The following is a 22609-nucleotide window of genomic DNA, read 5'->3' as shown; positions in this document are numbered from 1 at the left end:
ATCCGCCGGCGGTGTGGGCCACCAATATCGCCACGTGATTGCAAAAATCAAAAAGTACGGGTTTTATTTCATCAAACTGAAAACATGACGGGTTACAAAAAAATACATTGTCTTTGCCACTTCTTTGGTGCAGACATCTATACTGAACCTTAAAAGCCAGGCCAGTCGAGACTGAAGTAAATAAAAAGGAAATTTAAATAGGCAAGCCCGTTTCGGTTGGAATTCGGGTTTCTGGAAATCGCACCTCGCACTATGGACCTTAATACATCATCGTGAACGTCCCAAGCACACCGTTCTGGCATAACCTTTATGAGAATCTATGAGATGAGTATGGACTTGAGATATTGCTGGTCACACACCGAAATCTGTGTACCCGAACAATCCGCACGCGGATCCTTGGGTTGTTGTGAGTGGGCTGGTCAGCTGTGCCATAAAAGTACTTGTGTGATGCAAGTTTCTGATATGGCAACGATCATACGTTAAAGCCCAAAACCTAGAAAACCCACACAATCAAAGCGACAAGCAACATCCGGGCCATCAGAGATCTCGGCAATGATTATCCGTCGCATGTCGAATCGGGCCAATCCGGGACTGCACACTGGTTAATATTATTGCATCTCTTCGCCACCAGTTCTTAAATACCAATAAACCAACAACCTTTTTATTGCATTTCTCTAATTTCTGAGATCTATATGTATTTGCTAGAAACCTTGCTTCATTTGCGTCCTTATCGGTAGTGACTCCACAGGCTCCACGTGATGAATCACTCACTCGTGCGGCTGTGGTCAGCCCTGCCCACGGGAGTGGCTCCACTGACCGTCCATTAATTGTCTCTCTTTGTGTGCTTGTCTCTTCGCCTCCTAGTCATCTGATTTCTTTCATCTCTCATTTGTCTCAGTAGACCGTCCACAATTCTTATCACATCATCTCGCAAATCTTCTAGTCACCTTCTATGTTATTCGACCTCGCTTAGCTAGTAGTCTGTATAACTCTACTGCAATGTCCTGCTTCATATATACGGCCCGAGAACCAATTACTGCCAACGGGCACGTGATGACACGACTCAATACTACCTTCCCACACCAAATACCAAGTAGTGGTTTTTTTTTTCGTTCCCTGTATTCCTGGATGTCGTTCTTTGTTTTGCCATTGGACAGGGCCACCGGGCGTGACCTGCGATCGCGGATCCGAGGATCAGCAGATTCCGACAGCAGACAGTTTTGCCCCCATGGCCGGGGTCACGTGCCCCGGTTCTCCGGAAAAGTGCCAGATTTGACTGTCCTCATTTCCAGTACCCCAACATGCATTCCTCTTTTTGGCTATATCATCCCATCCTCAGGCTACTGGTGCAAGCACCAATCAGCCAGACCAATTTTCACCAGACGCAGCCAGGGCGCCCGGGCCGCTAGCTGCAGTACGCGCATCACCGGGCTTATCATCGCGTGCGAAAAAAGCATTACGAAAACCGGGCCCTTTTGTTTAAAGGAGGGGGAAGTCGCACAGCTACGCGGCAATCTTTGCACATCTACCATTCTTATCACCACACGTTGTTTAGGCACACTTTCGCTACCGATTTTGCAAACCACTCAGCTAGCCTGTACTGCATTACACAAGCTGACACATAGTCATTTCCGTCACGTGACGCTTTGCACACCAGCCACGCGCTCTTCTATCCAGCCATGAAGGTGTTTGAGAGTACGCATTACTTTGACTATTCCTGGGAACAGGTCACGGCAGCCAACTGGCAAAAGTACCCCAACGAATTGGCCACGCACGTGATCAGCGTTGACATCTTGCACCGCGAGATCGACGTGGCCAGGCAGACGCTTCGGACAGAGAGACTCATTGCATGCAAGCAGCCCATTCCCCGGTGGCTCCGGTCCATTGTGGGAGGCGACGAGTGCTCTTTTGTGCGCGAGATCAGCGAAGTGGATCTTGTCACCAAAAAGTTGGTGATGAAGTCCGCAAACATGACCATGAACCACTTGCTTTCGGTCAAGGAGACCGTGACATATAGACCGGACCCCAGCTTGGAGGGCAGCAGGACCGTTTTCGAGCAAGAGGCGGAGATCACTGCGTTTTCCAGCTTCAAGAGCATCTGCAACAAGATTGAGGACTGGTCCGTGGAGCGGTTTGGCCAGAATGCCAGCATCGGCAAGAAGGGCTTTGAGTCTGTGCTCCAGACATTGGCCGAGAAGTGGGACGAGTCGGGGGTGTTTGTCAAGGACGTCGGCTGCACGCTCTTGAAGGAGTTTGACGAGGTCAACGACATGACGCACGAGTTGGTGCATGAGGTCACGGAAAAGACGACCTCGGTGCTCAGCGAGGTCCGCAAGTTGGGGATGTGGCCCCGTAAGTAGGGCCAATGGGGCCTTAAGGAACACCTGCGAAGAGCGCTGGAAGAGAATGAGAAGCATAGGAAGAGAATGAAAATTGGACGAGAATGAAAATTGGAGGAGAATGAAAATTGGAGGAGAATGAAAGTTGGAAAAGAATGAAAGTTGGAAGAGAATGAAGAGCATTGGAAGAGAACGAAAAGTACTCAACGGACTGTAAGATGCTGAGACGAGTATCGAAAGAAGCTTTGACAGGGTACTAAGCAGAGTACGGAAAATGTGTACTGAGAATAGGTTTCCACTAGGAGACCAAGAAATCTCAAAGAGAGCGCTAGTTAAGAGCTCTGAAGAAGATTTCTGAAAATTCCCCAAGGAGCAGTTTGAAGAAGTACTGAAGAGTTCTGGAAAGAAGTTCTAAGGGTCCTGAAGAAGAGTACTGAGGAGAGTTCTGAACAAGAAGCCAAAAAAAAGAACAGAACAAACAAACACAAAAAAAAACCAAAACAAAAGCGACACGGCGACTTCGCTCTCTGATGCAGCGGGACACCCGAGAGACGATGCTCGCGTGCCATGATTTCATTTCACCTGGATTGGCAGGCAAAGACAGCCGATCCCGATCCACACCCCCCTTGTCCTCGCGAGTCTCGCGCAACATAACCACCACCGACACTATTTATTTATCATCACTGGCTGCATTTATTTCCCGGAGGCATTCGTTATAGAACATACAAGCTCTCATAGCACACCACGCACTCGTAGGCGGCACGTGACGCGGCCGTGAGCCCCACGCGAAACCTCATCGCGCGAGATGCCCTACTATGGGGCCTGCCGAATCTGGCCCAGAAGCAGATCTGCAAACTTGCATCCATCGGAATCCACGACCACCGCTTTTCTTCGGGCACTGAAACCGGTGCTTTTTCTTTCGACAGAGTCACGTGCACATTCCCCCAAATTCACGCCTGCAAGCGCCCCCACACCATTGAGTTGAACGCCCCCCCCAGCTCCATACTTTAGAACTTGCACACACCCAATTTCACCGGCACTTCAGCGCCCCTGAGCCTGCAGAGTTGTTCCAATGGCCCTAGATGAATCTTCAGTCAAAATAGAAGACGCCGACTCGGCCTTCATCGGGCAAGATTTCGACGACTTCATGGCCGACATGGAGAGCGATACTGCGTTCTTCTCTCGCAAGCGAAAACACTCCGAAACGGCCGGATTGCCGGCCAATTTCGCCAGGGATTTCGGCACGCTCATTGAAAAAAACTCAGAGGCCGCCGTGCAGATCCCAAAGCTCGAATGTAGCCCCGCGGACCACGTTTCCTTGCCTTCCTCGAGCGCGTCTCCACAAGCCAGTCCGTTTGAAAGCATCGAGCAGTCTGGAACGAGCGTATCCACAGAAGCACAGAACGAGCACGAGGAAAAGAAATTCACGGCCACCGCGGCAGAGCCGGTGCAGCCAAATATGGAAACCGTGGCCATTTTGAAGCGGTCCATGGCCAGCAGCAGTAGACTCATCGGCACATTCACGGCGTTGAAAACCACGTACATAAAGCTCTGCAAGGAGTTCAATTTCCTCTTGGGCAAGTTCAATGAGAACGAGCGCATCAAAATCGAGCTCATCCACGAAAACAACGAGCTCCGGAAGCTCCTTTACGAGACAATCAAGGAGAAGGAGCTTGACCGGAAACAGTACAAGGCCGAGCTTGTTGCCAAGGGCAAATGCTGAGGCAAGGCCACATTGCATAGGGAAGATACGCTTGGAACGAAGATCTTCGCTGAACAGTCATTTAAATTCGCATAGATAAGCACGGGTCCGTGTTACTGTACATATAGACCAACCAATATTCGCTGCTTCTTCAGCCTGTAGTGATCTGTGACCGGGGAATATAGCTATAGTTGAGATGTTCTTGCCCGAGTAACTTTCCAACAAACGCGTCTGTCTTTTCGTGTTAAATTGAACACTCGACCATGGAGGCGCCAACTGGCGTGGCGCTCCGTGACATTTTGAAAGCTCCTGAATTAGACTGCCTCAGAAAGCATTGGTTGTTTTGACGGAAAAGAGACCATCTCAGCTTGATGCACATCACAAATCACGAGCAGATGAAAGAGTGTAAAGAGAATGCTTCTTGAGAGGTTGGAAGCAGATAATTGAGCTGCAAGTGATTGTGTATCTACCCCAAATTCGGATTACCATCACCAATTGTGAATTTTCTTGATACTCGGAAAGCTTTAATATTGCAAAAGAACTTTGATGCACCATACACTAGATCTTTGAATCAAACATTTCTGGGAAATAATCGCCATTTATATTATGTACCCACTACTGCAAATAACTTCTATATCAACTTCCATGGATTTATAAAATATTTCATTCTTCGTGTAGATATGTATACAGAATGGAGGTGCTGGATGGTTCAAGGGCATTGCACTGCTCACCAATGGGTGCGAAATTTCATTCTTAGTAATTTCCAGCAAAGCATGAATTGCCATTTCCCAGAAACATCCAACCAGAAAACCCATTTTTGTTTCAAAGATACCAAGCAGCGCTACAGAAAAACCGGAAGAGAGAAAAAACTCGTTAAGAAAGAGTAGTCGCTGAAAGGCCATCTGCAGTGGTGTACCCTCCAAAATCAGTCAGGAGAACTATAGCATGATCTCAGCTAAAATGCCACTGAGGAGAGCGGAGGGCGGAATGTGACCCGAGTTACCGCATACTAAAAGCGTTGGTTTTGGAATGTTACACTTTTGAAGAAGAAAGGCCGATCACAAAATGTAAGATCTTTGCCAAAACCCGAATAGGCAGAACAGAAAAAGAAAACGGAAAGCTCAAAAGGGCTGAAGCTGCTTTCAGTCAACTTATGTCTGGCGCAAAACTACACGTTTGGCACAAATACACATGAAGCTATCGCTCGTTCGTATTGTCTGATCGTTAAGTTTAGCAAAGTCTCGGGTATGCAAAACAAATGCCATGTACCAATCCACCACAACCTGCGGGCATTTCGTGCACATTTTGCCTAGCTTTTAAATCTGAACATAGCACAAACACCAGGCTCCTTCGTCATTGTTGCTGAAAGCCTAAATCCATGTTCTCTGGATGAACGGGTGTGTTTAGGCCGTTCCGCTCCACTCTGATCCAATCGCGCTGTCAGAGCTTTTACTCGCGGCTCTGCGCGGCCAAGGCCAAAATAAACAATTCTACTAGGCCCAGCCAGCTAAGTCAGCCGGACACAACTCCACTAAAATGCCCGAATCTCTCACCAGTGACCAAGCCAACATTCTTCTTGAACTCGAGATGATCTTGAACACAGTGCACGTGATCAACGAGAACCTCGAAAAAAGCATTGGCTTGCTTCGGCTGGATCCACACTCGGCCCTGGCGTCGCTGGCCCTGCTGCCCGCGTACCGCGAACTAGTGAAGAAAAACACGGCTCGCCTTACTGAGATTTTGGCGGTGCTTGACCAATTGCAGGCGACTTAGGAAAAAATTTATGGAAGAACAACAAGGCAAATAACCAGTTAGTCTAGGAGGCTTATTTTTCCAAGTTGATTGTCGTTTTCTTCTAGCGAGGACTTGAATGTATAGGGCCTCATGGTGGTTGAAATGCCCCGCGCACGCGGCCCCAAGCTCACCGATGGATACATTCCTATCAACCATCTATTGTTAGGGCCGGCACAACACTTGCAGCACTCGCTTTGTCTTGATATTTTTCTGATTTATTTTTAGCTAGAAGAGGCCTACGGATCCTTGCTTTGCTCTTTTTCAGAATGGACCGCCAGCTGACAGAGTATATCGAGAAGTACCAGGAGGCCAAGTTGCATTCGCTAAGTGCCCGTGGACAGGACCAGGCTCTGGACTCAGACACAGAATCTTTGCTGGAATTGCTCGAGGAGCTCGAGAATGAAGACGGAATAGTCGCCAAATACAAGGAGCAGCGTCTCCAACAACTCCAGCAGAATATCAGGTCCATTGATAGGGCCGCAGATGTCTTGGGCGAGGACGTGGGCTGTGTGAATTTCATTGGAGCAGAAAAAGACTTGATGGGCGCCGTGACACGCACGGAGATTGCCGTGGTGCATTTCTACCAGCCCACGTTCTCAAAATGCAAGACCATGAACGAGAAACTCGCGGTGCTCGCCGAGAAACACCTTGCCTTGCACGTGCTTGCGATTCCGGCGGAGAAAGCGTCATTTCTCGTGTCTAAGTTGAAGATCAAGGTGCTTCCTTTCGTGGTGGTGTATCGGCACGGACAGGAAATCGCCAGAATCGTGGGATTTGAAGGCATAGGCGAGTCTGAAGACGCAGTGACAATCACAGCACTAGAAACCAGGCTCATTCAATGCGGGGCCATCTCGAGAAGAACTATTAATACCGGCACAATCTCTCGGCCTGCTGCCGTGAAAAAGGAGGACTCCGACGATGACTGGTTCTGATTTCTGCACACTGGTGCGTTGCTGACTGTGCCAGTTGTTTACTGTTTCCCGATGCCCATTTTGCCAGTAGTACCCAGCTTAAGGAAATGCTGCATTCAAGCGTGCCTGATACGTGTAAATTAGAGGCCCACTGAGACATTGTTGACGAAGTGGAGCATGGCCATCTCCAGGTTTTGTGCTCGAAGTCAATGGAGGAGAAGCTAGACCACAATATTTATTTCCCCAGAATTTTCCCCACGTGGCATAGTCAACCAAGTAGAGTCTTGAAAGTTGGAAGATGTGCTTCATAAATAAGTGAGCTCGACTCATCAAACCGTTCAAGAGCAAAGACAGAAAAGCATGACGAGCCAGTCCTTCAAGCGTTTCCAGCTCATCCGCAGGATACTTCGAGATGGAATATCGCTTACGGCAGAATATGCAAGAGAGGCCCTTAACGGGATCTCGTCGGATAGCCCATAGAGCCGTCTTCTATTATTTAGCACGCAATCGCCCACTTGGGACATGAGGAATTTGCAGACTAGTGTGGGCACGATATAAGATCTGCTTTGATATGTGCAAGTAGATTCGTGGGTGCGAAATTGTAAGGGTATCCGGGGCCTGGATCTCAGAGATGACTGCGGGGTGTATCTGGAGACGCAGTGGCTGCAGATGACAAGGCGTTTTAAGGAGTTTGAGCGATTGTGGACTAGGACCAAAGGGTTGATTTTGCAACCTTTCGAACTGCGGTCGCACCGCAGCTATACAACCCAGAGATTCGCATTATATAACTTCAATTTGATGGGCTGTTGTGGTTCAGCCCTCTGCACTACGCATGAGAGAAGCAACAAACTTTTTTGAAAATGTATGCCAGAAAGCCTAATAAGGAGCGTTTCGGGCCGCTGTCGTCTGTCTATTGGGATTACTAGAAGAGGCCAAAACCACACGTGATTGGAGGAGACAGCAGATATGCGATTCGTGCCGCCTGTGGGGAGCCCCACCAATTTCGCGGGTGTTTCTTACTCTAATCTTCCACTGCAGCGGACAGCAAACTCATATTCCCCGAAAGAAATAAGAGATTTAGAATCGCCGGTTCCTCATGAAAACGGCAGACCGTGACCAGCGCAAGGGCTTGAGCCCTAAGCACCATGCGCAGGATGGCGCAGGGCGTGCGCGGCTCAAACCCGCCTGGCCGCGGCGAGGCATCGTGAAAGAAAAAAAAAACCATTATATTCTCTTCCTCCCCAACCTTATTGGTAAGAAAGAAGCACACTTTTTTGCAGACAAGCCAGTATGCAAATCTTCGTCAAGACCTTAACCGGTAAGACCATCACTTTGGAGGTCGAGGCCTCCGACACCATCGACAATGTCAAGGCCAAGATCCAAGACAACGAAGGTATTCCACCTGACCAGCAAAGATTGATCTTCGCTGGTAAGCAGTTGGAGGACGGCAGAACCTTGTCGGACTACAACATCCAGAAGGAGTCCACCTTGCACTTGGTGCTCAGATTGAGAGGTGGTGGTAAAAAGAGAAAGAAGAAGGTCTACACCACCCCAAAGAAGATCAAGCACAAGCACAGAAAGCACAAGTTGGCTGTCTTGACTTACTACAAGGTCGACAACGACGGTAACGTCGAGAGATTGAGAAGAGAGTGCCCAACCTGTGGTGCCGGTGTCTTCATGGCCAACCACCCAGACAGACAGTACTGTGGTAAGTGTCACACCACCTTCAAGCTCAACGCTTAAGCGCGCGTTATTCATTCACTTGATATAGCATAAGTATACGTGTTGTTCTTAGAGTCCTTGTAAATTTTGTAGTTGTGCCCGGAGAGAAGCGGGGGATATCAGAACATTGGGTTTTCGGTGAACCCGATAGCCTTGTCCCGAAACTTTCGCCTTTGCGTCTGTTGCGGTTTATCACTGCCTCGGATTGGTCCCAAAGAGAGTATGCGCAGTAAATGCCAGAGGCTGAAACGCGTTCGCAAGTCTGTCTATATTGCGGTGTATTCTCGGCTCCTGCTCGTCTTGGCTACGGTCTCCAACATCATTTTTTGCACTTGCTGTGCTTCGTTCACGCGGATTGAAATCCCGCCTCTGCTTTATTTGCGAACTCTTATTTTACAAGATATCAGCTGTGTTTCGGCATTTTGATGTGTCTTTCGAAGTTTTTCAGAAGTCCTTATGAATGCGCGGGGCCGAATAAAACGTAGCAATATGAGCCACCCAATAGATCTATCCACAACAGCTGCAAGCCGTATTTCTTGTCTCAGTTAGCTCGCCACCAACCACGCCGATTTACATTTTTGCTCTCGCAAATACCGATTTCAATTGGCAGATTCGTCCATAGGCATTGCCAGTGCCTTGCCAGACATGCTCTAATAAAGCTGCGGATGTGGCCCCAATCTGGCGCGCGAGAGCACGGCCCCATAATTTGCGGCCAACTGCGTTTGATACAGCACACCCGAAATTCTCGGATCTATGTTCTTGGCTAGAGGGCTCCTCCAAACTTGACTACTCGCCAGTACCAAAAACGTCGTAGTGGAGGTGCCTGCCCAAGCAGCATTATGAGGTGTCTTTTCGCATCCGCGCCTCTCTTGGCCCAGCACCTTCATGTCGCAGCACCTGGCCCTAAATAGGCCCGGGCCATCAAACCGCGCGCGACCCAGAACGTCCCTGGCGCTATTCTACAAACCTCCGGCTTAATTAAATCCTGTCAAAATACCGGCGTTGCCATGAGTTTCGTCATCTACGACCTCGAGGATGATGTGCGGAAACTACTCAACATCGACAACTTCCTCGACGGGCTCACGCCAAACGATTTCGTCGAGGAATTGAGCAAGGATCATATCTTGAAAGGGGCCGAGGTGAACAGCCTTGAATATTTGGATCCCAAGCCCTATATCCGTACGTTCGAGTCGACGCTAAGACACCTCAAAAACTTGGCCGAGCATGCCCAAGAGCTGCGCGAGTTGGCGGCAAAACAGGTCGAGGAGTACGAATTAAGCCACAGTAAAAGCGTGCTAAAACTAGCGTCTGAAGTGGAGCAGATCGTGGCGCAGTTCGGCGGCTTGGACACAGAGATCTCGAGCATCACGGAGAAAATTGACCCTTTGAACCAGGCGTTGAACAAGATCACCAACTCGCGCGATCGGTCCATCGAAACCATCTTTCTCATCCGCAGCTACCATGGATTCTACACAAAAGAAAAGTACGAGCCCTTGGAGAAGTTGCGCACAGCAAAAGACACGGAGCTGAAGATGAAATGCGCCAAAACTGTGAACAATCTTCTCGTGTTGGCGAAGAAAATCGACCACCTCACCGGGAACCTCCCGAAAGTGAGCAAATGCGTGACTACCATCGAGAAATATGGCGAGACGATGGAGCAGGCGCTCGTGGAGCGGTTCGAGATTGCCTCTGAACATAACGATTTCGACGAAATGTGCGAGATCGCAAAAGTCTTGTTTGATTTCAATGGCGGCAGTAGCGTGGTGCTGGCTTTCATGAACAAGAGCGATCTCTTTTTGGAGGACTCCCACGACGACGAGGGGGAAGGTGTGTTCTCCATCCTTGAGGACGAGGCACTTTTGGAGAATTTCGCTGACCCGAATCAAGAGGTCCATGACATCTTTGCAAACGAGGCCACCGACCATCTCTTGAACAAATTAAAAGTGTCCGTCAAGGGACAGGCCCGCATAGTGCAACAAGTGTTCGAAGTGCCCATTCCCGTGCTCAAAGTCATGGTTCAGCGTGTCTATGCGCAAATGATTCAGAACCGGGTCTCGACGCTTTTGCTGTTCTCTCAGCAAGCCGGCCCATTGGCTCACGTGCGAATCTTGCATGCCTTATACGTTTTGGTGGGCGATTTCACAAAAGACATGAAGGATTTCTTCGTGACAAACGACTTTGACGACAATAACGAGATCGGCTCCACCCTTGACCAATGCTACAGCGATCTATTCATCGAGTACATAACGGACGACTCTTTTTTCAAGCTAGAAAAAGAGATGCTTGAGGACATTATTTTCGGCATAGCACAGGAGTATTTGGCGGCTAACGAGAAAGCCCTACAGAAAAAGGAGTTGGAAACCAGGCTTCAAGAATTCGACAATGAAGCCGCGGCACTCAACATGACTGCTGTTGGCACTCAACAGCCGCATAACGAACGAGGCAGATTCCCTTTCGTGGATAAACACAGGCTTAACAAGTTCAAGGATTTTGTAAAGATGCGCTGGCCCGAAGGATTAACAAGCTCCAAAGACGTATCTGAACCACATATGAAGAGCAGGGGTCTCGTCAAGATCACTGACGTCCGTATTGTTTTGCGAATGACAATTGATTCCGTGGCTCGAATCCTAGAGCTAGCGCCTGCCAAGTCGCCTGAATTGTTACTTGAAGTGTTGGAAATGTTGATTTTGGACTTTGGTGGTCTATATATTAGCGGTGGGTTGGAAGTCGCGTACGACAGGGCGAGGCAAGAACTAGCAAGTGCATCCTTGCCCCAAGATCCGCTGTTTGACTACTTGAAAGTTTTCAATCTAACAAGCGAAGTCTTGTTTCTTCTATCTTCATGTATCAAGAAGATCATCTTACCATGCACTGTGAACAGCCCGCCCGTGAGAAGCCGAATGATAAGTCTTACAAACAGCTTCGTGCAGAGGTGTGAGACATCCTTGAACTTGATTCTTGAGTGTTTGGTGGAATTCGTAACGGTGAAATTGAACCAATTCTTGCAAAAGCAGAAGAAGAAGGATTTCTTTTGTGACAGCATAGACGCCGTCAAGGACTACACAGAGGTCTGCGAAGAGTTGTCCGATTTCATTGTCCATTTGCACGCGCTTATGAAAAAAGATCTTAATGGTAGCAACCTCAATAATGTCTTGATCAAGATCGGAATGATCTTGTTGAACTTGTTGCTCGATCACTTCAAGAAGTTCGGAGTCAACTCCACGGGTGGAATTGTATTGACTCAAGACGTGATCAGATACCAATCAGTGATTGAATCCTGGAACATCCCAGAGCTCAGCGAAAGGTTTCAAATTTTGCGTGAGATTAGCAACTTGTTCACCGTGCAGCCTAACTTGATAAACTCGTTGATCACGGAGGGCCATTTGGCCAGCTTAAAGGTCTCAACCGTGAGACAGTACATTTCGAAGAGAACCGATTTCAGCCCTTCATATATGGAAATCATTTTCGGACGCAAATAGCCGGTAAGTAATACACATCAGACACTCCTCTCGTTACATTTTGTTATACAGGGATACCAAGACCAGAACGCACACCACAAGAAATAAGCTGTGAAGAGTGAAAGCAACCCGTCTTTCTTGGAATGACACATTCGCCAGACCGGGTTTCAATACACCGTGGGAAAGTCGGCCAAGTTTTTCCGGGCAGATGAACCACAAGTACAAGCCTGCAAAGCTAGCCACGAGATTCACAAAGTACACTTTCACGCCCAAGTATGGGCTGGGCAAGTAGCACATGGTCGTCTCATAAGTTTTTTCAGTATTCCCAATACCATCCTGTGGGTTGTTCAACGAAAGAAGCTGCACAGCAGGCCTCTTGATTCCGTTGGTCATCGAATTCGTCTTACACGAAATCTCGCGAGCCAAGCGCTTGGTGTTATCTGCATAATCAAGGTGCGTCATATCGCAATAGTCGTGGTCATCTCCGCTGAACACCAAGACCGGCTTGAGATTTCTCAAAATGTCCTCGGAAAATGGGTATTCGATCGCCGTCTGGTATTCGACACCTCTCATTAGTGGAAACGGATTTTTCGACTCCCTTCCGGGGGCACACGTTTCCACGTGCGGGTCTCGATAAAGCGGAACATGCGTGAGTACTACACGTGGAAATGAAGGATCAAGCAGCGTTTTGGCATGCTCCAAAAATTGCCTGGGGGCAGTGTGCACGCGTGGATCTTCATGCGAAAGGGAGATGGTGTCCAACTGAATAAACGTGTGGTTGCCAAGGATGTAAACGTCGTTGGGCTCGCCGAAATACGAGGCAAATCTTTGAGCTACATCTGGGCTCACGTTCTGGAACCCAATGTCGTGGTTTCCGGGCAAGCCTCGGTACGACTTCCTGCCACGTTTCTCCGGGAAAATGCGGCAAAAGCGGTGGAACTCCTCGAGCCAGGGCCCATCCTGCCAGTCGCGCCCGCCATCGAAAAGGTCTCCGATGAAGACGGTGGTGTGTGGATCGAGAATCTCCTGCAAATACTTGTAATTGAGGTAGTGGTAGTTGTCGCTCATTTTTCGGACCAAATAATTGAGCACGCGGGGCATCTTGGGGTATGTGTGGTCATCCACAAGCTGGGGATCAGCAAGAAAGGCCACTCTGTGTGGAGCCACCAGGGCCTGATCTCCCGTCCAGTTTTCCCATTTCTCCCATTGGCACGTGTCCATGGCTGTTCTGACACGTACGCGCTCAAAAACATGGACCACCAACATCCAATATGTGGCGAGAATGAGCATCACTCGAACACAGAAAAAGCGCTGAGGTTTAGAACTGTTGGCAATTGTGGGGAAGCTTTTGTCCTGGGCCAGAGCTTGGGCCGGCGCCCGCGTTTCGGTGCTTTCCAAATTTGGCCCTGGTGAGAAATCGGCTTTTTCGCTCTTGCCAGGCTCGCCTTTCGAGTGTCTTTGACGAATGTCCATTGTTTCTAGGCCGCTGAAGACTGGCTGTTGAAGAGGAGATATTCAGAGACCGATATGTTGCGCGCCTTTCTGGATCTTGGCCTCATACGGACTCGCGGCCTGCTGCGCCAATATAGACACAGCCAATAAATGGGAAGCGAGATTCACCTATTGCGTGCCATTTTTTTTCTGGAAATCCGTCAATTGCCATTTCGTGCTTTTCGGGGCTCTGGGAAGCCACCAGGCCACCAGAAATGGGGCTGTGTGAGAACATACCCTGGCCCTATATTCATGCCTATTGAGGCTGTTGGCCCTAGAGCGCCCTAGGCCCTATACGCTTCGCGCGTCTTGCGCCTGGCTGGGGCCTGCGCGTGGCCAGTGGCCCGAGTCATCCTTGTGAATCTTTGCCCTCTACAAATTTCCAATACCCACGCCTTCTTGGTTTTGCTCCGGTCCAGAAATGCCCGCGCCAAACGAAAAAAGGCGGAAGCTTCGGCTGAGCGACGAGCAGACGAAAAACACCGCGTTGCTCTATAATTTTGACAACCTGAACAGGCTCTTGTATGGAGATGGCCGCATCTGTATCGACCGTGATAGCCCAGCCACGGGCGAAAACCAGTACAAGTATTTTGGCGAGGCCAGCTGGGCGTTCAATAAAGTGGTCATGCCAAAGTTAGGCGTGAGACAACGACAGAGCGAGTTGCCGCGCCGCCGACGCCGCAATCACGATCCGTTGGAGGACCACGTCTATGAGATATTCCACAAGCGAATGAAAAAGGACGAACGGTCCCGAACGCTTACAGACAGGGGGCGCATGTATTTCGAAATGGACAACGTGAAATCGCAACTCGAGCTTCTTCTGCAGCATGACTGGAACAAGCACTTGCCGCAACTCACTGTAATCAAAGACCGCAGCGACGTCGACGAGCTATTGGCGAAAAGACAGGCCACCATCCGCGAACTCGAACGAACGCTTGCAAAATTCGCCAACTGGGAGTCCCGCACCGCCAGTCTAGCGGCCGAAATAAAGAGTTACGAAGGCCATCCAGCGCAGGGCAAGAATTTCCAGGACGACGACGCGGATGACGACGACGAATCCATTTTGGACAAACCATTGGAGCAGTTGGCCAAGCAAAGGCAGCAAAGCCGCTTGGCCAAACACGGAAGACCCTTTTCCATACTGCTAGGGAACGGCCATAAAATCAGATACAACCCATACCTCACCCCTACGGTGGCCATTGAAAGCTACCTGGAATGAAAGCGAGAACAAGAAGAGCCACTGCCAAAGTCACATGACCGGTAAGGCCCTGACCGAACACTCACTTGCACTAGAACCCTGACTTGTTCGGAAAATCTTGGGCCTGCAAATGTCATGACATGTACGCGGTCGTGAATTGGACCAAGCGAGTGAACAAACCACCAAATGAGCCTGGGCTGGACAATTTCGTTTCCAATGCAAGGTCGCCCAATGGGTAGTCAACGAACGCCACAACCTTTGGCGGCTGTCTCAATTCCACCTCGGGTTTACTGGGCCGGAACCCGTCCATCATTGTTGGCCGAATAGAGTATGATGCTGCCAAGTTGTGCTTCAAGTAAATGAAAGCAAGTGCAGTTTGCAGGAAAACAAAGAGAAGCTGGAGATTCGAGACCGACATCCCTTTTCCATCAACTGAGCCAATTGTTGATGATATCCGCTCCGCAAGATCAATCCCTTCCCCAGTTATGAATCTATCCAAGTGAAAGATTATCAAATAAACCTCCTCCATAGAGGTAAAGTTAAGCACCAGCAAATTTAAAGCCAAGAATATAGCGACGTCGCGGCCCGTAATGGCATCTGCAAGATCTTCCGTTGATAGTTTCACATGGAAGAGCTTGGCCACAGAATTGACGAACTTCTTCTTGGCCAGGTAATTGCCACTAACAATGCGGTAGACGGAACGCAAAAAGGAAGTGTTTTGCAAAAAACCTCCCTGTTCAATCTTTTTTGCGTAATCACATGCCAACCGAATTGCTTCAACATAATTTCTATCAGCAAGAGACTCATGCTTCTCAAAAATCTCAGAGTGTAATTCGGTCGCTATTCTCTCTATGTGTTTTTTAGGTGATGCCTCTAACGCAATTATTGTGGGGATACAGAGCTTTGGATTGGCAAATCCTAATTTGGTGACAATTTGAAGGAAACCAACAGATGCCTCGCCTACCTCTGCTGCATCTTGTAGACAAAGATCAAGGATATCACTGGTATATCTTTGTACGACACTGGAGCATACACCATCTGCCACGTTTTGACTCTTGTCATCAAGAAATGCATCTTTTTCGATCCCTGAAGTTTTCGTCGACTTTACAACCTCGTCATTTTGCTTTACGAGATTCTCATCTTCTTTGTGTAAGAAAGCAGTAAGACCTTTAACAATTTCAAGCTTTGACGATGAGGTTGAAGACTTGAACTCGGTGTCAAGAATATTCAAAATGGACTCAGAAAGAAATAAACGCGGGTGGTGGGTTGCGACGCACAATATATTCTTAATGGATATTGTTTTGGTCACAGTATCAGTACTGGGCTGACAAAAGAATAATAAATATCTTGTGATGAGACTCACAATGCTTTCAGTAGATCTCAAACCAAGATTCGATTTACGGAAGTACTCTTTAGCATATTCAAAATTGCAGTAGCTTCCAAAGCAGCCGAGTAAATGTAAAACCTTCCGAATTTTTGGAGCTTCGGTTTGCGAAACCTTCACATCTGCAAGACACACGAAAGGCCACAAAATTTTCATTGAGGCCAAGACTACCTTTAGCAATGGTAAGGCGTTTGAGATTTTCGAGAACACCACTATGATCTGGACAGCCTCATGTAGCTCTTTGGTGTTGAATTTTGTGAGTCTCTTGAGTAAAATCGAATTTGTTTTGGAAATATACTCTGGACGCAATGCTTTCCTATTAGGCAAGACTAACCTTAAAATTCGTAGAGCGCTGAAGCACAAACGCTCCCTATCAAACAAATCTTCCACAAGGAACGGCAGAAGAGAAATCAACTGATCTTGGCTCACTAATTTTGAGTCACATTCAGCCAAAGCTGCGATGAAGGTAAACGATTCTGCTGTCTGTTCCACCTCAGAGGAATCGGGGGCATCCACAATTCTATCAAATGCAATATCTAAGACCTTGCGTAGATATTCAGAGCGCTTGGGACTATCCTGGGAATTACGAAGTTCCTGGCGGATGAAACCGACGAGAAGATGGTACATATCTCGCCCACCGTTAGTCAAGTGGATCATAACCTCTGAAACTTGTTTGATACTATCAGGTTCAAAGAGCATGTTGCGCAATGCTATTTTTGCGGCTTCCATAATAGACAGTTCCTCATCTTGGAGACGTTTGAGGATGTTTGAAGCAGAGAAGCTCATCACCTCTAAGCTATCACTGGCGCCAAATACATTTTTCATGATCTTCATTACGCGCTTGCGGACCAGGATACTTTCGTCGCTCGACCTGTTTCCGATTAGGATGTGATACTTCAGTATGAGTTCCTTGCTCGAAAACATATACTGACCCAATAGATCAATGACAGCATCTTTAGATAAAGCAGATCCCTTTGACAAGATTTTGGATATCGAGGAATTGATCCTTTGGTGGAGTAGTATCTTTGGGTCTCGCGTCACGAGTGGCGAAAGTACTCGGATTGCCTTCGCTGCTAATTTCACTTTGGTAGATTCCAAACTGCTTGTGAGCAAAGCCAAGAAGTCATCGTAGATTTTGTTAAAAGTTGTAGCGAGTGTGAGCATTCTGTAAGATTTACTCAAATTCAGTGAATTGACCAGAGTTTGACCCGAGTGGCGAGAATTTGTGAGAATTGACAAATTGAGATCTAAAACCTCTATGATGTCCATAGAATCTTCAGATAGGTGTTTAGCCTCGGAAGAAATGACAATAAAAAACTGATTTTTGTCTTGCTGTGCAACAGAGTCAGCATAAAGACCTTCGTAAAAGACTATTGTTTTCAAAAGCTGAAATTGGAAGAGCGAGCTGGCATGAGGCGTTTTTGTTGTTTGCATCCTAAGGTGTTGTAGAACACCTTGATGATAGCCACACAATCTGGAAAAATCTTCCTTGTCGTCCGGTTTTAAAGTATCATTATCTTTGATACGCAACTCCAAGCACTCCAAACCAAATTTACCAATTATCTCGAGCAAAAATGGCTCTTCTGCTGCATTGAATTTTTGCGCATTCATTGAAGAAATCAAAAACTGAATTATGATTGATATTGCTGTTTCGGCTCCGGGCCATTGAGGGTGAGACATCATGGCACATAAATCCTCCACGAGACCCAGAAATATGGATTTGTGAATAGACTCAGCTGCTGACATTCGACCACAAAAGAATTCTGCTACCTGATTAGCAATACTAAATGAATCATTTAGAGTCAGGTGGATCCCGGTCAAAATGATGTCACGTTTTACATTAGTGGAGCTAATTGGGTTGTCACTCTTGGGAAGTGAAAGCAATGAAGAAACCTCTTTCTCATAAATTGAAGCGTCAAAACTCTGGATAAGTTCGACTAGGAAGACAGTGAAAAACAGGATGTTGACACCACGAGTGAGAGGTACATCACGCACTAGCCCTTTTTGATGGGCCAACTTGCTGATATTGGACAACATTTCATTGACAATGAACAGCCGTTGAGTTGGATATTTCTTGAAAATTGCACGGAGAACTCCAACCATGGCTCTTCTCAATTGCTCAATTTCTTTCACTCTCCCATCCACATTGATTGCACTGACACACATGTATTCCACTCGGGTCAATACCTGATCGTCCGCGAGGTTCATGGTGATTTGTAGAGACAACTTCTCTAAACAGTCAATCGCTTCACCAACGACGGTTGTGAAATTATTTGAGACAACGATTTTGGGTAAAACTTCCGAGAGATTCTCAATAATGCAGTCTGTATATGATTGCAAATATAATTCTCTATGTTGCGTGTTAGTGTTGAGAATCATCAATAGAATAGAAGATGCTTCAAGTGATTGACGAATGACCAGGGTCTCGTTGTTTTTAGAAAGGCTCCACGCATGACGAATTGTATTGTAACAGAGGGTCTGAATCACTTTAAGATAGTCCGCATTACAATCAACAAGAGACAGAGATTCAGCAAGTTCACACAAATGCCTGCCAACTTGTCGTAGTCCTTTTTGTGTGAGAATCATTCCAAAGTCATCAGTCGTCAAGGTGCAATCGAGATGGCTCATTGAAAACCGGGAAGTTCCTTCGGGATCTGTCTCAGTATCCGAACCATCATCGAAAGCAATCTGATCAAGTAAATTGTAAAGGGCAACGAGTCTTGAATCTTTGAGTTTCGAGCGATCCAAAGTCAATCTTTTCCGGCCGATGCTTGAAATACTTGGCTGATCCAAACGAGGTCTTTTTCGTTTGTTATTTTGGGCAGCAAGCTCCTGGTCAGCCTTTTTTTTGTAATAGCTCATGTGTTGCAAGACTTCTTCTCTCAGCTCCGAGCCGTCGAGAAGTTTGAGACGATCCTCTGCATAATCTGGGAGATGAAGGTCGTTTCCAAACTCAACAAGATCATTTTCCTCAATACAGTCAGCATTGGTGTATAGACCCTTGTATAGTTTGGAGATGGGAGGGAGTTCGGGCGGCTCGTTGTTTTCGCCTGCGATCACGGGCCGCTTGAATTTGAGCAGATCTAGCTCTGAATCATCAAAGTCACGGAATGTGGCCAGGAGTCTGCCCATCAAGCCGTCCACGGCTTCGTTCCCACGCTCGTATTCTTGTTCAACCAAGTTTAACAAGTTTTCAGCCCGTGCAGGGAGAAAATCTTTTGGTTCAAGGGCCTGTGGTTGCACGCGTGAGAAAGAGACTAGTGGAGCAAGGTCTTGTTTTGGGACCAAGTGATAAAGCGGAGTCACACCGAGGATCTCCTTCAAACTGGGCGACTCCATGATGTGTATGGGTTTCGTGTAACACAAGTTAGTCTCTGAAACGAGATCTTGGTGTTTGTACGGAAAACTTGCAAATGGGTGAGATTTCAGGTATCGCCTTTTCTGAGAAGCAGTGCAGATCCAGCAGGCCCTGTAGGCCCTAGACAGAGGCACAAAACGCGGGTCCCTCCTAGGCACAGGCGGATGTTAGGGCCTGCGCGGCCCGAAGACAGGGCCACGTTCCAAAGACTGGGTGCGAAATTCTAGGGCCTCGCGGCTGCGTTTCATTAGCCCACAGATCTCCTGATTCTTTATAAACCTTCGGAAGCATGCTGCAATCAAAAGTCTGGTTTTGCAGTTGCCATGCAAAATATTCTACTTCTCCTAAGCAGATAGGACTGGAACCCGTTCCTTTGTAAAATCACCGTCTAAGTATTGTTCGGTGGGCCTGAGCAAAGATAGACACTGAGGCGTGGCCACCCAAGTAAGCCACATATTTCTCATCATACTTTTGCGGTCATAAACGTTAACGTAGGTGTCGTCGGTGTCTGCCAGCGGCCGCACGTAGTTGAGATACTCTCTTGTGGTCAAGTTGTTGGCGGTCAAAAAGATGTGAAAACCGAGGAGCATTAACGGATAGACGCTGGCCAGGCAACCAGCAAGCGCTAGAAAAAACGTGGCCGGGGACTGCGAGATGGATGCTTTGAAAGAGTTCACCAAAACACCGTCTTCAACCACATGGCTGTACCTATACCAGAAACAATGTAGGAACGTGAACGTGGCCAAGTACACGCTTGTGATCACGCATGTAAGAAGAAACCAGAGAAAATAGCGGTAGTTTCTGTATCCAACACAATTGTTGAGGAACACGCAATGATGGTCGTGGACCAGTACACACGAATTGCACACGGCACAGTGGCTCATGCGTGGCGCCCGCCAGATATGGCAGGTGGCGCAGTACTTAACCGTGACGCCGTTCACTCGGTCACTAAAGTATGGCAAAGACACGGTGTTGAAATATTCATCGGGACCGTTTTGCCTCTCTAGCAACGAAGCATCGAAAGGCACATGGAGGTTCCGGGGCTGGATTCCTGGATCGAGCGTCGCTGCTTTCACAAAGAACATTGCGGTTAGAAACCATAGGTAAGCAAACATAACCGGCACCGCTGGGCTCAAGTGGCTCCAGGTCCACGGTGCTTCATATATGAAAAAGAGTACGGCACAGGTAATCATCACCAGTGCCACGATCACATTCAAAGGGAGCTTTTTTCCTGTCCGGAGCCGCCCGCCACAGAGGTACCATGCACCCATGTCCTGGTGCTTTTGTACCTGGTAGTTCTTGAGCTTGGAGGGGTCTGAATCTATCACATAGTTGGGGTCCGTGAGAAGCCAGTTGGCGACGAGCTTATGAATGATAGACACGCCGGGCCGGAAGACAAATGGCAGCCTGGCACGTGACTCGAGCATCGGGTGTTGCACTGTGGTGTGATGTATTGCACTTGTCAAAGCAAGGATGGTATTGTGTGGTGGATTGCACACCCGCTTATCGGCCGTGCACTGATCCAATATCAGTAGAGCAGATGAGCGTTTTCAGATCCCCCAGTTCGGACGTTTTTTAAACGTGCAGAGATAGTAGGAAGAATGGTGATCGAAATGTATAGAGGACTACAGGCCCACGAGTTGAAAAGAATGATTTGGCCGAATTTTGAAGTAAATGGCCAAAGATCAGTGAAAATAGGCTGGAGGTTTTGGGCCCAGTTTCTATGCGCGTGAGCACGGGCCCGGTGCGACTGGCCCTAATAATACGGGCTGCGATTATGGCATTAAATGGCAGACGAGTAGGGCCAAGCGTCTTGCAAAATCCCGATTATGGCACTACATGACAGATGAGTAGGGCCAAGCGCCTTGAATAATTCCTATTTCTGCTCTCTACGCTAAATTAGATGAAGACGTGGAGTTGCTTCTCCGTCGCTGAGGCTGTATTGCGGTCGAAATGTTGTGGAATCAAGCCATCACGAATCCAGTTCTAACAAGATGGATCAACACTGTTATCAGCACGCCGAATGCTGCCGAACATCCTGCTGCATTTTTATCAGATAAGGGCTCTCGAGCCAAAGTATTAGGGAGTTGTTCCAACAAACCAACTGGACAGTGAACGAGAACATCAGTTTCCATGTGGCTGGAAGATCACGCGCCCTCCGTTCTTGATCCCAAAACAGAATCATGATTCCGTTCTAATTCTAAAAATTGCTGAAAGACGTTGGGCCCGACGCGGGCAGAGTCTGCCCTGGCGTGGTTTAATTGTTAGCCGTACAAACTATGAGCTAGCTTTCCACTATCGCTATGGCTATTTACCCACTTGCTCGTCTGAAACCGAGTATCTTCTAAACTAGATTTGAACCCATGAATTCACCGAGTCGGTTTTAAGCAGGCGTTATGCTGGATATTATTTGGATCGAGAGTCCCCGGGTCAGAAGAGCTCAGAGGGTCTTGCGGCTTTCGCAGCCGCATGGCGCAACAGCCGCAACTGATGCCTAATGGAGGTTGGAAGTAGAGGAGGCAGAATGTGCAAGAGGCTGACTTGAATTTTTCGTAACAGAAATGTTAGGTGTTTGTTCAATGGGATCTGAAACAGCTGTGTTGGGCCTGAATGTCCATGAGGTCATGGGAGTCAACAAGCGGGTCTGAGGCGGCACCTGGTGCCATGATGACCTGGCCTCAAATGCCCCATATATCAAATGGCCCTTTACTCGAAATGGCCTTGATGTGAATGGCCTTGAAGTGAAATGGCTTTGGATTGGAATGTCCCCAAACTGATTTGGCCTGAATCCAAAATAAGCCTACACTGGAATTGCTTCTACTTTCAAATAGCCTAAATTTGATATGGCCCATACCTTGAAATGGCCCATACTTTAAAATGGCTAAATAGAAATGGCCCTTCACTTTCATTTGGCCTAAATTTGAAATGAGCATACATTGAAATGGCCCTACTGTAAAATGGCCAATACTTCGAAATTGATCCCGAAATGACCTTAGTTTGAGAAGCCCCCAAACTGAATGGCTTTTATGCGAAACGGCCCTACTCTGACATGGCCAATACTCCGAAATGTCCTTTGCCTGAACTGATCCTGAAATGGCCTCAATTTGAGAAGCCCCCAAACCAAACGGCCTTAATTCAAAACCGCCCGCTCTGAAACGGCCCTGAAGTGGCCTTCCTTGAAAACGGCCCCTGCCCTGAAATGGCCCAAGCTATATGGCCCTCCAGACGGGCCGCACCTCGCTCCTGCTTACG

At 47.9% G+C, this 22609-nt stretch overlaps 9 protein-coding genes across 9 annotated transcripts; 6 read left to right on the top strand and 3 right to left on the bottom strand.

The window, feature by feature from the left end:
* Positions 1–1679: 1679 nt before the first annotated feature.
* Positions 1680–2360, top strand: METBIDRAFT_12126 (uncharacterized protein; the record flags this gene model as incomplete). Its single annotated transcript, XM_018854173.1, has 1 exon — positions 1680–2360. One exon carries the CDS (start codon positions 1680–1682, stop codon positions 2358–2360), a length of 681 nt encoding a protein of 226 aa, XP_018712151.1.
* Positions 2361–3765: 1405 nt separating this feature from the next.
* On the top strand, positions 3766–4047 carry METBIDRAFT_22107 (uncharacterized protein; the record flags this gene model as incomplete). Its single annotated transcript, XM_018855139.1, has 1 exon — positions 3766–4047. A coding segment is annotated over one exon (282 nt), but the record flags the coding sequence as incomplete, so codon positions are not given.
* Positions 4048–6101: 2054 nt separating this feature from the next.
* On the top strand, positions 6102–6767 carry METBIDRAFT_12124 (thioredoxin-like protein; the record flags this gene model as incomplete). Its single annotated transcript, XM_018854172.1, has 1 exon — positions 6102–6767. The coding sequence occupies one exon, from the start codon at positions 6102–6104 to the stop codon at positions 6765–6767; it is 666 nt and encodes a 221-aa protein (XP_018712149.1).
* A 1269-nt stretch (positions 6768–8036) lies between these two features.
* UBI3 (ubiquitin-ribosomal 40S subunit protein S31 fusion protein) lies at positions 8037–8489 on the top strand (the record flags this gene model as incomplete). The annotated part of the gene is made up of 1 exon (XM_018858896.1): positions 8037–8489. One exon carries the CDS (start codon positions 8037–8039, stop codon positions 8487–8489), a length of 453 nt encoding a protein of 150 aa, XP_018712148.1.
* A 986-nt stretch (positions 8490–9475) lies between these two features.
* Positions 9476–11947, top strand: SEC10 (exocyst subunit; the record flags this gene model as incomplete). The annotated part of the gene is made up of 1 exon (XM_018857344.1): positions 9476–11947. The coding sequence occupies one exon, from the start codon at positions 9476–9478 to the stop codon at positions 11945–11947; it is 2472 nt and encodes an 823-aa protein (XP_018712147.1).
* Positions 11948–12181: 234 nt separating this feature from the next.
* METBIDRAFT_26299 (putative lipid phosphatase) lies at positions 12182–13222 on the bottom strand (the record flags this gene model as incomplete). The annotated part of the gene is made up of 1 exon (XM_018855315.1): positions 12182–13222. A coding segment is annotated over one exon (1041 nt), but the record flags the coding sequence as incomplete, so codon positions are not given.
* A 616-nt stretch (positions 13223–13838) lies between these two features.
* Positions 13839–14636, top strand: METBIDRAFT_41438 (uncharacterized protein; the record flags this gene model as incomplete). The annotated part of the gene is made up of 1 exon (XM_018857399.1): positions 13839–14636. One exon carries the CDS (start codon positions 13839–13841, stop codon positions 14634–14636), a length of 798 nt encoding a protein of 265 aa, XP_018712145.1.
* Positions 14637–14748: 112 nt separating this feature from the next.
* Positions 14749–19338, bottom strand: METBIDRAFT_40914 (cohesin-loading factor complex subunit; the record flags this gene model as incomplete). The annotated part of the gene is made up of 1 exon (XM_018857329.1): positions 14749–19338. The coding sequence occupies one exon, from the start codon at positions 19336–19338 to the stop codon at positions 14749–14751; it is 4590 nt and encodes a 1529-aa protein (XP_018712144.1).
* A 304-nt stretch (positions 19339–19642) lies between these two features.
* METBIDRAFT_32120 (palmitoyltransferase) lies at positions 19643–21022 on the bottom strand. The gene has a single exon (XM_018855985.1). It carries the CDS (start codon positions 20782–20784, stop codon positions 19702–19704), a length of 1083 nt encoding a protein of 360 aa, XP_018712143.1. The 5' UTR covers positions 20785–21022; the 3' UTR covers positions 19643–19701.
* Positions 21023–22609: the final 1587 nt, after the last annotated feature.

This window comes from Metschnikowia bicuspidata, assembly GCF_001664035.1.
Source record: "Metschnikowia bicuspidata var. bicuspidata NRRL YB-4993 chromosome Unknown METBIscaffold_3, whole genome shotgun sequence".
Classification (NCBI taxonomy): Eukaryota; Fungi; Ascomycota; class Pichiomycetes; order Serinales; family Metschnikowiaceae; genus Metschnikowia; species Metschnikowia bicuspidata.
The sequence above is the reverse complement of the archived record's forward strand: the minus strand, read 5'-3'. Positions and strand labels throughout refer to the sequence as shown.